The sequence below is a fragment of the Lactuca sativa genome, chromosome 7, assembly GCF_002870075.4.
Source record: "Lactuca sativa cultivar Salinas chromosome 7, Lsat_Salinas_v11, whole genome shotgun sequence".
NCBI lineage: Eukaryota > Viridiplantae > Streptophyta > Magnoliopsida > Asterales > Asteraceae > Lactuca > Lactuca sativa.
In genome coordinates, this window is record NC_056629.2 from 188,794,225 (window position 1) to 188,809,631 (window position 15,407).

Genomic DNA, 15,407 nt, shown 5'->3' on the forward strand with positions numbered 1-15,407 from the left:
GTAAAACATGTTGCAGCAATAGCATCAGCCCAGAAATATAAAGGTAGAGAAGCAAAACTTAACATGGTTCGGGCCGCCTCACACAAAGATCGGTTTCGTCTTTCGACAATTCCGTTCTGTTGAGGGGTGTAGGGTGCTGAGAAGTTGTGACTGGTTCCTTTTTCTGCCAAAAAGTCTTCAAATTCTTTATTCTTAAACTCCAGTCCATTGTCGCTCCTGATGTTGCGAACAACTTTCCTCAGTTGCACTTCAACCTGCTTAATAAACATCTTTAGCTTGAGAGTGGCCTCAGATTTGTGCTTCAGAAAGAACACCCATGTAAAACGTGAAAAGTCATCAACGATAACAAGAATATACTTGCTACCACCAATTCTTTCGATAGATGATGGACCACACAAGTCAATGTAAAGTAACTCAAGTGGTTCAACAACTTTAGTGTTTATAATGGATGGGTGACTTTGACGACTCTGCTTCCCCATTTCACACGCAACACACAAATGTTCTCGATCAAACTTGAGCAATGGAAGACCCCTAACATGACCTCCGGTGACAAGTTTGTTGATATCCTTGAAGTTGAGATGAGAGAGCCTTCGGTGCCACAACCAGCTTTCATTAGAATGTGCTTTGGATAACAGACAGATAGCTGGATTTCCTTTGATAGGTTTGAGATTGAGAGGAAACATTTCGCCTTTACGCTCTGATTTGAGAATTACCCTTTTTGTTTTCTTCTCTATTATTTTCGAACCCTCATCGTCAAATGAAACTTTAAGACTGGTACCTCCAACAAGCTGAGATACACTGATGAGGTTATGCTGTAGCCCTTCAACGTACGCAACCTTTCTAATTGTGAAGTCACCATTTGTTATCATCCCATAACCTTTTATCGTTCCATATGAGTTGTTCCCGAACTTAAAATTTCCATCATTTTGAAGAGATCGAAACTCCCTTAGCTCCTCTTTCCTCCCTATCATGTGACGTGAGCAGCCACTGTCAATATACCCTTCTTCGTCGAACTGAATAACCTGCAAAAATTAAGCAGATTTAGGAACCTAAAGTTTCTTGGGTCCACGTGAGCCTTTCACAGGAACAGGAATAGTAAGAGAAATGTCAACAAGATATGTTCTTTTTATTAAAGTTGTTTCATCTTTCTTCTTCATAGTGAATACTTTAATTTTGTTAGGATTTGTTACATTCGGTTTGGATTCAGGTTTTGGCGTTTGGGCCTTGGACTGCTGTTGATCATTCTTGAATGAGGAAACCTTCGATTTTCCTTTCAAATCTGTTGAAGATTTTGGATTTTGAGTTTGAACAGAATTGGGTTTAGAATGAGGTTGAGAGGAATTAGAACGAGAGAATTTGGACTGAGAAGTTTTCTTGACTTGAGGTTCTAAGTGACCCTTTTGTTTTTGGTCACTAGTGGGACCAAACCTTGAACTTTGGTAGCTTTTGCTTTTGGGACCAAACCTATGCTTTCGGTAGCTAGTGCTCTCTGAATCGAACCTGTCCCTTCGGCTGTTATTCCGTTCCGAACCGAACCTGTCCTTTCGGTTGTTGTTACTCTCTTGCGGCCTGACAACACTTTTCTTTGACTTTGAATTTTTGTCATGATAAGAGAAATGGACGTTTTGAGATCGCCAAAATTGTCTTCGTTCTGAGGGATTCTTTTTGTATCTCAGATTCCTTTGCTGCTTTTGATCCTTCACTTGTTTCGGCTGTCGGTGGATGTTGGCCTTTTGCTTCTGCTTCCTGTCAGCCGGTTCACTTTTAACAGATGATGTTTCGCTTGTAGAAGTGACTTTTTCTACAGGAACTTCTTTTGTACCACTAGTGCTTGGCACATCGAAGTTGTCAGGCTTGTTTAGTGGCTCTGGCACATATCTGCCTTTGGTTTTCCAGGACGTCCGCTCTGACAGACCGACAGTTTCGTCAGCATTATTTATAGGAGCAGACCAGAAAAACTCATCACAACCATCTGCATTATCTTCGTTCACTATGGCGGTGAGTTCGGCTGTCTGATGTTCGGTTACTCCTGTGACCTTATACACCTGATTTGGTGTTGTTCTCACCTTTTGGTACACTACAGCCTTTTCTTCAAGAATCGGGGACTTATTTTGGGATAAACGAGCAAACTCCATTGAATTTTCAGAAATAAGATTTTTGTGGTTTTCGGGTTCGCTCTTGACAAACTCAGAACAGTCAACTTCATCCTCTATAGAAATTACGCTGATATCATCATCCTCATTAAGTTCAGATGCGTTTTCAACATCAATTTTGTTTTCTGAACTTAAATTGGCATTCAACGAGTCAAATTTTTGTATGGTTTCGATCCTTAGTTTCAGCTTATCGTTTCCATCTAAAAGGTTTTTCAGCATGTCCTTATGGTCCTTGGACTTTATGAAAGATTCAATTTTGTCCAGTCCATACATATAAGTCGGATTCACATCATCAGACGAAACTACACTTTCACAATTATATGCTTCAGCATTGATTTCATCCTCCTTAAACTCAAGGAAGGGCAAAATCATGCGATGAATTTTCTGCCCTATTTTCACAATTCAGATGAAGTTGAGTGATGTTAGCATAAAGACGTTTAGCAATTAAACAAAAAACATTTCTCTGTTTCAAAAGTTTTAAATTGTCTCTTTGTAAATAAATGTTTTCGTCTTTAGATTTAATCAGCTCCGACTCCTTTAGCTCTATCCACATCCTCTGTTCCTCACTCTTGGATGACACCCTGCTTATTTGGTTAGTTAGGTTAGAATTGGTGAATCTTGTTTGAGTTAAACAACTATCCAAATTTGAGATTCTTGAATTTAAGCTATTTAATTCTTTTTCATATGATTTCTGTGGGACTTTGAATGAAACAAAAAGAGATTGTACCTTCTTGATCAATTCATCAAACTCATTGATCTGCACACTGAGAGGTTTTGCTATGAAGCATAAGTCCTTTCGCTCCTTGGTGTCCTCTTTTCCGCCATCAGTATTGTATCCCCTCACGTGAGATACATCAGTCACCATCAAACATTTCCCACTGCTTTCGTCACCTCTTGCCACATACGCCTTTCCATGCGAAGGCCTTCTCACTTCATCATTCTCAGAGTCGGTAGACCATACTTACACGCCACCGAACTCGTCATCCGCTGCCGAACCCTGTACAATAAGAGCATTCATAGAAGGGTTAGTAGCAGCTTTCTTCCTCTTGATCTCATCCAGCTTTTTCATCAACACAACTTCTTCATCTTTCTCCTCATCCTTCTTTGTCATTTTCTTCAGAACACAGTCTTTGGCATAATGGTTCTTTCCTCCACAGTAGTAGCAGTTCACACCAGAATCTCCTTCAACTTTCGCCTCTTTCTTTGGTTCCTCTGTCTTCGGCTCCTCCTTAACCTTTTCAGAACTATAGCTTCCCTGCCAATTTCGGTTCTTATTGGTAGGGAACCTTTTCTTGATGAACCTCTTTGGATTAGATACCATCATTGCATAATCTTCAGAAGTAAGATCATAATTTTCTAAGTTGAGATCTTCATCTTCTACCATACTTTTGCTTTTAGACAGGAGGGCCAAGGACCCCAAACTTGAGACCACATTTTTCTCTTGCAAGACAATCTTTTCTTGAGATTTCAAGATTCCCACCAGCTTGGCCAGTGAATAAGACTTGAACTGCTCATGGGCTTTAACAGTGGACACGACAGCCCTCCACTCGGATCTTAGGCCATTCAAAAAAAGGTGACCTTCTGTTCAGTCAGCTTCCTTTCTATATCATGTTTGATCATATTAATAAGAAGATGATTGAAGCGATCGAACGTCTGAGTAACAGTTTCATCAGAATTCTGCTTAAATTCACCAAACTCAGACAACAGCAACGTCTGAATGGAATGCTCCAAATCTTCATCTGTGGAATAAAGCTCTCGCAACCTATCCCAGATTTCTTTAGCGGTACTGCAGGAACTCACTAACCTGAATGTATCAGATTGAAAAGCGAATCGGATTAGTCTCAATGCTTTATGCAACCTAACAATTTTTTATTAAGTTATATAAAAAAGTGGGGTTCTTAACAATTTATTCAGTCGTTCTAATTTGCTTTCTGTTTATACCATAAAAACATTTTTCTTATAAAATAAAGATAACATCTTAACATAAATAAATTAATCTCAATAGTAAAAGCTAAAATATTTCAACCAACTCACCAACCCCAACATATATGTCTACAATCCAAATATGTCAAAAAAAAAAAAATACCGTTCAGCCTTAAAATCTCCACATTCGCTTCATTTTATTACGTGTTTATATTTTCCGAATATGACATGTTTTCGAAAAAAAAATGAATGAAGGAAAACTAATGGTCGTCCGCCGCTGTGCGTGGGTGTCCTGCTAGTGTGTGTGTGTTTATATATATATATATATATATATATATATATATATATATATATATATATATATATATATATATATATATATATATATATATATATCATTTGCATTTAAAGCAAAAACATCTGTTATATAACTAATTTTAAATAACAAACGCAACAAAAATATATACGAAGTAAATATGAAATAGATACAAGTATAGGGCCCTTGAGGAATTGGTCTTACATCCCAACATAAAACCAAAAATATATACGAAGGAAATATGAAATAGATACGAGTTATAGGGCCCTTGAGGAATTGGTCTTACATCCCAACATAAAACCTATCTTTTCTTGCTAAATCTTTTTCCTTCTTCGTCGTGTTCCGGTGTTCCTCTTCTTCCTCTTCTCTGGTGAGTGGTTTTGTTAATTCCCCATTAAGATCTTTTTTTTTTTTTTTTTTTTTTTTGCTTTCAAGTTTATGTATTGATGGCTGTAAAGATATTCAGATTTACCGACATTATAATCACGTATGGAAGATATTTCTTTTGAAAGTTTATTAGATAATGTAGTTAATCATAACGACGATCAAACTTTGGTAATTTGAATCTGTTTTGTATACATAGGACATGAGCAATCGGTTCATTGCATTTTAATAAATTTATCGATTGCAAATATGAAGAACAAAATTAAATCGAATTGTATCTCAGTTGCAAATACGACAAATCAAATTAAATCCAATATATTTATACATAAATAAATATGCATATAATTGCCCTGTGGCTTTCCTTCACAACCAATTACTTTTTCCATTTTCTCTCAGTTTTGAGTAAGTTTGTTAACATAGATGCATAACAATTGGACCTAGATCATGTAACATAACTCTATTATTATTAATTTTTTTATTGTAAATATATTAACTACTTGTGTTGGAGTTATTCTAGCTCATTAGTAACACCGTCAATCTTAGTTGATGAACATCAGGTGTATCCATTTACAAAAACATGAATATATATATATATATATATATATATATATATATATATATATATATATATATATATATATATATATATTGACAAGAATTCTAAACTTATTCAAACAGAGAAGAATTTTAATTGCACCCTATTACAACTGACTTTTATATTGTTGGAAAAATGCAGATGACAGATTATCTATGCGAAGAGTTGATTGTTGAAATATTTACAAGACTACCACCGAAATCCCTCCTCCGATTTAGATCACTCTCTAAATCGTTATATACTTGTATTTCTAGTCCCCAGTTCATACGCTTGCACACATTCCGATCCCCACAAAAAATCCGCTTCATCAACATTATAATCATGTATGGCTGTAAAGATATCCAGATTCATCAACATTATAATCATGTATTGATGATATCTTTTGAAAGTATATTAGATAATGTAGTTGATCATAACGAAGATCAAACTTTGATCATTTGAGTATCTGTTTTGTATACATAGGACATGCACAATCGGTTCATTGCATTTTAATAAGTTTATCGATTGCAAGTATGACAAACAGAACTAAATAGAATTGTATCACCAATATTTATACATAAATAAATAGGCTTATATATGCCCTATGGCTTTCATTCACAACCAATTACTTTTTTCATTTTATCTCAGTTTTGACTTTTGAGTTAATTTGTTAATTTAGATGCATGACAATTGGACCTAGATCATGTAACTGGGAACATAACTATTTTATTATAAATTTTTTGTGTAAATATATTAATTACTTCTGTTGGAGTTATTCTTGTTCATTAGTTACACCGTCAATCTTAGTTGATGAACATCTGGTGCATCCATTTACAAAAAACATGAATATATATATATATATATATATATATATATATATATATATATATATATATATATATATATATATATATATTGACAAGAATTCTAAACTTATTCAAACAGAGAAGAATTTTAATTGCACCCTATTACAACTGATTTTTATCTTGTTGGAAAAATGCAGATGTCAGAATATATATGCGAAGAGTTGATTGTTGAAATATTTACAAGACTACCACCCAAATCCCTCCTCGATTTAGATCACTCTCTAAATCGTTATATACTTGTATTTTTAGCCCTGGGTTCATGCGCATGCACACTTTCCGATCCCCACAAAAAATCCGCTTCACGCATGAAAATATTGACAATAATAAAATAGCAGAAGACGTTTATACATTACACGGAGAAGACGAATTGCCATTGTGTTTGTTTCCCAAACATGGATATATTGGTATAACAACAACAATTCCGTTTCCTTGTAGCAATAGGTTCAGAACTGTTGGTTCATGTAATGGAACTTTCTGTTTGAAGACTAAAAATGGTTTGACTCTATGGAACCCTTCAATCAGACGCAAAGTAAGAGTGCCTGAATGTCCTCGGAGTTCTGAACTCGCTTTGGGAGGTATTGGGTTTGGATTTGACCCAATCAGTGATGATTACAAAATTGTTTGGATATCATATGAAAAAGACATTTCATTTGTGTATGCAGTGAAAACGGGCACTTGGTGTGAAGTTGCTTCCCCTAAACCAGTTTACTTCTGTGTTATATGAGGCTTTTTTATTCAATGGAGTGTTGCATTGGGAAGTAACTCGTGATCATATCAAATCACAAGACATATACCTCCTTCCTATATACTGACATTCGATTTGAGTACTCATGTTTTTTGGTATGATTCCATTGCCTGGACCCACTTGGGATTGGTTAACAACACGAATAACAACCATCCAAGATTCTCTAGCTTTGATTTCTTATCGTATGGATGTTGATGATACTTGGATTCGGGTATGGAGAGATGCTTCTTGGTCTGTGGTTTTTAAATTGGGAACAGGTAAACTTCCAGTTGATGGAGCTTTTCAATTCCAACCACAACCGCAAACGACCAACGAGTGTAATTTGTTGCTCACTACTTATGGGGAAGGGTTCCAAATTTATAATCCCAAGACAGGGGTGCGATCAGGAGTACTTGGATTCAATGCTGCTTCTAGTTTAATAGACTTTCGGGAGTGTGTCGAAACACTTCATTTGTTAGACATAGGGGAGGTTGCTTGCAAAACAACTCAACTATGAGGAAAAAATTTACATCATATATTTGGGTTTTTGACGCATTTTGATTACCATTTTAGTCTTTATCATTGGTACAAAAGAGTTTATGTTACTTATTGATTCCTTCATTCTATTAATAAAAAACCGAATATGTAATTTCCCACTTCTTTGCCAATAAAATGAGATCTTATTGGGGCTGTTTTAACGGCTAGACTTTATATAAATTGAACTTCAAGAAGCAGGAATTACATTGTACAATATAGAAGGTGTTGGTCCATGAGTTCCATATCAAATCCCTACACCATTTAGCTTTATTTTTAAGCCATAAAATGCTCAAAGTCGTGACCTCATAAGTTAGAGTAGACAATATCTTCACTTTGCTATTGAAAATCATACCGTGCCTGTACGTCCATATGGTAAATAATAGCACCCTTGAAATCGCTTCAAAAATATCTTGAGACCTGTTTTCACACCATAAGTAGAGTTTATCCCTAGGAAGGCATTAAATGAGTCGTTCAATATAGGAGTCCATGAAAGCATTGCAAAGCGGACACATGGTGCATGCGATGATTACCGCCTACGTGTGAGGTTGAACCAGGTGGACAATCTATCAAGTCTCAACCGCTAAATGAGGACGTTTATTTTGTTGGAACTACCTTAGACCAATGAGGCTAACGTTTTTCATTGTCAACAGTCGAAAGGTAATAAAAATATGTTGCATTTGCTTATAATAATGTCTTTTTGTCATCTTGATTCTACATGCTGTTGGCCCTAATGATTTCTAAAGTATTATGGAAATAATTGTAATTTTGCTACTTGTATTCTTGTAAATTAAATTACCAAAGAGCTTCTATCTCAACGATATCCCGTGTTGTCATCTGTCCTTGAGGTTGAGTGTTCAAGTCTCGTTGTGGACATAGATAGAATTAAGGTGTATTTTAGGAGTAGACTTTTTTGCTACCTTAGATTTCCAACCATTAGACTTTTTTAATCCGGCCTTTCTCATTCAATTTAACGAGTACTTGATATGCATTAATGGTCTTGTTTTGATTGTATGTTATTCATGTAGGCAAGCTCGAATCTAATGTGCATCATACAAATTAGAAATTGGATTCTCTAACTATATGACCACATGAATGACCAGTTATATCTATGACAAACATGAGAGAGAGACAGATTTATTACTTCTTGTTGTAGAAAGCTATTTCGTAAAATACATTAGGATTAAAATAAATGAGACTATTTATAGAGTGGTTGACCTAATAATAATGGGCAAAAAAATCATGGGCCGAAGTCAATGCTGGCAAAATTGGTCCCAGTGCGAGTCAAAATTTGCTCTCAAAGAAAACATGTTATGCTGCTTTAGCATTTGTTGCCCGCTTAAGGAATGTTGGCTGCTTACTCATAAATAACCTACTCTTGCTAATAGGGGCGGAGCCTCTAAGCCAGGGGGCCATGGCCCCCTAATTTTTGACCTCCTTAATACTGATTTTATATATAATAGATTGGTTTTATTTGTTGACTAAGCATTTGGCCCCATGTTCATGATATACGTATTTCTATATATTCATATAAATAACTAACTATAAAATAGAAACACAATCTTATTTGATGTTTGTTAGTTTCTAAGCTCATATTTATTTAAATAAAAGAATATTATAAAGATTTAAGAAAAATTAAAATTATTGAAAATAATTTGATCTGGTAATTGAAAATGTATAATTATTAATTCTGTAAAATAATTTTTTGTACCGAAATATAAATATTGTTATTATATTTTACTACTTTGCTAACTATTAGTAAATCATAGTCTACGTCTAAATGGTAAAACAATGACTATTGGTTTCAGCCCTTCCGATTGTCCGTGTTTCCCCGTACTTGCTAATTGCCATACGCAACCTGCTTAAGCGGACTATCAATACGTAGCCATGCTTATGATAACTCCAATAAGCAACTCAAGCCTCTACACTCAACAAATTTGTTCATTTTTACCCCCTAGCTAGATTTTTCATTTAAAGGGAGGCCACACCTTAGCTGACACACTCAACAAGTTTGTTCATTTTTACCCTATAGCAGGAGTTTACCTTTAAAGAACGGTCACACTTTAGCTAATGGGATGAAGTTGTTGGGTCGAAGCGTTGCTTTATTCAAGGGAGAAAAACAAAAGTAATTGACTAGAAATGGAGGAGGGCGTAAAAGTTTTTTGGCAGGATTTGAATTTATAAGAGTTGAATTTTTAAGTGGCCTGAATTTCTAAGAGGGTCTGAATTTTTAACATCTGAATTTTCAAATGTTGTTTGGTTGGAACCTCTGAATTGTAGTGCTGAATTATAAAATTGCCATTTTACCATTCTATGTTATTTTTTGCTAAATTTAACATTTTTTTTATAAAATAACTGAATAAACTTCTTGAATAATTATAAAAAATTTCCAAACACCATATAAAATCCAGATTAAACATAAATCCAAATCAAACATAACATTATCATTTCTTGATTATACCCAAAGCTCATGTTTCGTTGCTTTGTGAAATCTTTTAGAACCATCACCATCCATAACAAATCTAATGTTAATGAGCTCCGTAAACTTGTGGGTATGAAATCTCCTCTACTAATAGACACCACATTTTCAAGATATAACATTGTACTTTCATTTAGTGAATCCATATCATGCTAATAATCAGATTTCATCAAGCAAAACATCAAAGCATATGATTTCATCAGCAAAATATTATCATATTTCAGAAGGAAAAAAAAAGCAAAGCATATGATTTCACTAGCAACATTAACAAATTTCAAAGATCAACAATAGATGTCAACGACAATTCAACACATAATAACAAGATCCCCAACAAATTTTAGCAAATGAACAAAATCAGCAACTTATATTAGCAACAAGGAACACATTTTCAATAAAAAAGAACAATGAGAAACTAGTAACATATTCTCAGCAATATATTTCACCAAATAAACACAATCAGAAATCAACCAATATATTTCAGAAATCAACACATTATCATAAATCAAAACTGAACCACAACTAACCTCAAAGTAAGGTTCTAGTTTGGTGGAACGACTTCAAAAGATGCTTTGAATTTAGAAAAAAAAAAAAACTTTCACTGTAAAAAAAAGAGCAACAATTCTCTGATACTCAAATTACAGGGGAAACATACTCGATTTTCAAGCATAAAACTTGAAATACATAACAATAGAAAAAGAAAATTTTACATGCAGAAGATTCTAGAGGCGAAGGCGACAAAGGTGAAGCCACCGGAGGTGGAGGCGGAGGCGGCACATGTGAAGCAACAACAAAATTTGCTTGAAAACATTCTAGAAAGATTATACTTAATATCTAACATGTTATTATGATTATAATTATTATTATTACTATTATTATTTCATGAATTTATAAATGTATTTTATATGTAAAAGAAACGCATTTGTTTATTTAAAATTGTATTTATACCTTTAAAAATAAATAAAGACACTTAATACTATATAAAAAAATTTGTAAAGGTATATAAATATAGGTATATGCATTTTTCATTTTAAAATTGTGTATAAATATTTGTATGCTTTTTATTTATGTTACTTATTAATATGTATATATAATGCAATTTATATGTATTTGTATCTATAAATATGTATATAACATTTTTACACGTATAGAGATATTAATAGGATTTTTATACGTTTTTATATGTATATTTTTAGATATATAACATTTTTATATGTATAAAGGTACAAATACATACACAATGTTTTCATCGGTAAATTATATATATATATATATATATAATTTACCTACTAGGTGACCGACTCTAGTAGGTAAAATTTGGCTAATTCGACAATGCTGAGAATGAGTTTCGGAGATGAAGCTAACCTGATATCAATGCTTTCATTATTCGCGTTTTTTGGCTTCGCTCTTCAAAATATCATCGATTCATGATTTTAGAGGTTAGATTTTTGGTAGCAAAGAACACAATAACAAATATTATGAAAGGAAAAATTAGGAATCTTTTGAGCAATTCCTGAACGACATCTAGAATTTGAGCGGTAAAAGAAAAAAATGGTAGCCTAAGAAGATGACATTTCCGTATGCTAAGGAATTTCTCTTGACCGGAGTGTCGAGCCCCTGTGTCCCCTCTTTATGTGTTCCTAAAGTACTTCTCCATTGAGGTATGGGGTGGTTTATGATTGTAAACCAGCGATAGAGAGACCTACTATATGTAAGTCTTTAGTCGTCATAAATGGTGTTCTTTCGTTGAGATGCTACCATTTTCTTGAGAAGAGAAAAAGGTAGCAATGGTGGTTTTGACAAGAGAGAGAGAGAGAGAGAGAGAGAGGGGGGGGGAACGACTGAAGAGCGGCTGGATTAGGGTTTCAAATTGATGAGCAGCTGTCTCTCGACGATAACGAATGAATAAGAGGCACAAAGGGTTGTTTCGGAAAATTACATAAGTATTTTAGGTGGGATAAATTGTTGGGCAGGGGGGGCTAATAAAATGCCATGTGACAAATTTGTTATTATTTATTAGAATAGGGGATAGGTTGGGAAAAATGAAAGCAATCGTTTATATACATATAATATTGGTCTTGGTGAAAAAATCAAGGGGCTATGGCCCTTAAGAGGATCTGACACAATTAGCATTTAAACAAGTGTAATTATTGTTTTACCCTTCAAGGATGGTTCAAGGTCACACATTTTGAATCTCATTTTTTTTCAGTCTGCAACTGCTGTCGTAGGAGGTGGAATTTTGTGAAGATGGGCTAGCAATGACTATCGGTGATCTGCATATGCTGATCTTCAACATAAGCTTGTTAAGAGGTGATATTTTGAATGAACGACATGCTGCTTGAAGTGTAAGTACGTTTCCATTATCCGTAAATGAATATAAATATCTTTTTATTATGAGTAAAGAGTAAAGTAGATTGTCTATATTGGTAAAAGGAGTAAATCATGTTTTTATTTCTCACAATTTGCCCAATAGGAACTAATATTTAATGTTTGTAATTTACTGTTGAAAACATTATCATAAGTTGAAATGTTTTTTTGGGAAAGGATCCAACGATTCTTTTAGGATGAACTTCAAAATGTTTATTTTACCATTTTCTTTATTTTCTCTAGATTGCACAATAACCTTTTTGTGCCTCTTTTTGCATTTAAACGACTAAACTATTTTATGTTGTTATCAGTATCCTATTTGCTTCAAAAGTGAACATATTTTACTTTTAATTGAGGAACTAATGCATTGTTTTTCGGCTTCAAGGTATGATATTTAAAGTTGATTTTAAAAAAGACGAGAAATCCTTTCAACTTAAGGAAGGTCATTGGATGACCATAACCACAAATTACATAAATAAGGAGATGTAGAGACTGTATCAACGAGCTACAAAAAAAAGTTCAAGTGACTTTTAAAGCTACGAAACAACATTGAACCATCCTCAAATGGTAGCCCTTCACTTGATTAGCGTTGCATTTTTCATCAAGATATGTGTAGTCAAGTAAAGATGGGTAGAGTTAGCATGATCCTTCATTTTCACTGCAAAATCAGTTGATTTTTGTTAACTTTCTTGAAAAATGTTAAGTTTATGATGTTGATCCTATGTGACAAAATGGAACAATTTAAAAAATTACTTCATGAGACTTTTATATTAGAATCTTAGCATATGTTTGGTTGATCATAATATCTCAATTGTCGCAAACAGGCTCAAGAGATCTCAACTGGTTTATGTCAACCTAATGTTTAGCATATGTAACTATGTCTAGGCATCTGAACATAGTTAAATTAATTTTCTCACTCCCATTAATTTTAAGACAATATGTATATGGTCATAGCATTTACATATAATTAAGCCATATATGTCCATATGCATATATGATGCATGCAGTTGCAATTATGAATATAATCCTGATTTATAAATCATATATGCTTCATTTAAAAGATAGCAAACAAGAAAATTGAATGGATTTTTATTTTTATTTTTATTTTTTGTTTTCATGTTAGTGTTAGGGTTGTATACTTCTAACCTAGCAGAACACAAAATCTAAAAATTATTGGCAAATGATGACATCAAATGGAATTTGACATTTCTTGTATTTAACCCATGATTTTTAGAAAATTCAACCAATGTTTTTTACACAACCTAAAAAGGTATGTACGATTCATTAGAATTGTGTAGACTTGCGTAAATATGGATGGTAGTTTAACTTTGTTATCTAACCATTTTTTATTTTTTATTTTTTATTTTTTTATTTTTTTTTATTTTTTTTGCTTTTTACTATTTTTTTAGAAATTTTAAAATACTTGAATTATTCCTTTATTTTTAGACAATATGATGTTTTTATATAGTTAACAAAATCAAAGACATTTTTGTAATTTTTAAAATTAACGACAATTTTTCATCTTTATAATAAAGGAAGCTCAATATGCGAAAAAGAAATTAGTGACCATTTCGTTTAAGATGAAAAAGAAGTTACATAACAATAAAATTTAGGCTTTAGTTATGTATTTATGCGACCTAACAATTTTTTATTAAGTTATATAAAAAAGTAGGGTTCTTAACAATTTATTCAGTCGTTCTAATTTGCTTTCCGTTTATACCATAAAAACATATTTCTTATAAAATAAAGATAACATCTTAACATAAATAAATTAATCTCAATAGTAAAAGCTAAAATATTTCAACCAACTCACATACCCCAACATATACGTCTACAATCCAAATATGTCAAAAAAAAAAAATACTGTTCAGCCTTAAAATCTCAAGATTCGCTTCATTTTATTACGTGTTTATATTTTCCGAATATGACATGTTAGTGAAAAAAAAAATGAATGAAAGAAAACTAATGGTCGTCCGCTGCTGTCCGTGAGTGTCCTGCTAGTGTGTGTGTGTATATATATATATATATATATATATATATATATATATATATATATATATATATATATATATATATATATATATATATATATATCATTTGCATTTAAAGCAAAATCATCTGTTATATAACTAATTTTAAATAACAAACGAAACAAAAATATATACGAAGTAAATATGAAATAGATACAAGTTATAGGGCCCTTGAGGAATTGGTCTTATATCCCTACATAAAACTAAAAATATATACGAAGGAAATATGAAATAGATACGAGTTATAGGGCCCTTGAGGAATTGGTCTTACATCCCAACATAAAACCTATCTTTTCTTGCTAAATCTTTTTCCTTCTTCGTCGTGATCCGGTGCTCCTCTTCTTCCTTTTCTCTGGTGAGTGGCTTTGTTAATTCCCCATTAAGATCTTTTTTTTTGCTTTCAAGTTTATGTATTGATGGCTGTAAAGATATTCATATTTACCGACATTATGATCACATATGGAAGATATTTCTTTTGAAAGTTTATTAGATAATGTAGTTAATCATAACGACGATCAAAGTTTGGTAATTTGAATCTGTTTTGTATACATAGGACATGAGCAATCGGTTCATTGCATTTTAATAAATTTATCGATTGCAAATATGACGAACAAAATTAAATCGAATTGTATCTCGGTTATAAATACGACAAATCAAATTAAATCCAATATATATATACATAAATAAATATGCATATAATTGCCCTGTGGCTTTCCTTCACAACCAATTACTTTTTCCATTTTCTCTCAGTTTTGAGTGAGTTTGTTAATATAGATGCATGACAATTGGACCTAGATCATGTAACATAACTCTATTATTATTAATTTTTTTATTGTAAATATATTAATTACTTGTGATGGAGTTATTCTTGCTCATTAGTAACACCGTCAATCTTAGTTGATGAACATCTGGTGCATCCATTTACAAAAACATGAATATATATATATATATATATATATATATATATATATATATATATATATATATATATATATATATATATTTATTGACAAGAATTCTAAACTTATTCAAACAGAGAAGAATTTTAATTAACTGCACC

The 15,407-nt window shown here is 32.8% G+C and overlaps 1 protein-coding gene across 1 annotated transcript; it reads left to right on the plus strand.

Moving 5' to 3' along the window:
• The first annotated feature begins 5,512 nt into the window (after positions 1 to 5,512).
• Positions 5,513 to 6,940, plus strand: LOC128127394 (putative F-box protein At3g16210). The gene is made up of 2 exons (XM_052765875.1): positions 5,513 to 5,694; positions 6,466 to 6,940. The coding sequence occupies exons 1-2, from the start codon at positions 5,513 to 5,515 to the stop codon at positions 6,938 to 6,940; spliced, it is 657 nt and encodes a 218-aa protein (XP_052621835.1).
• The last annotated feature ends 8,467 nt before the right edge of the window (positions 6,941 to 15,407 follow it).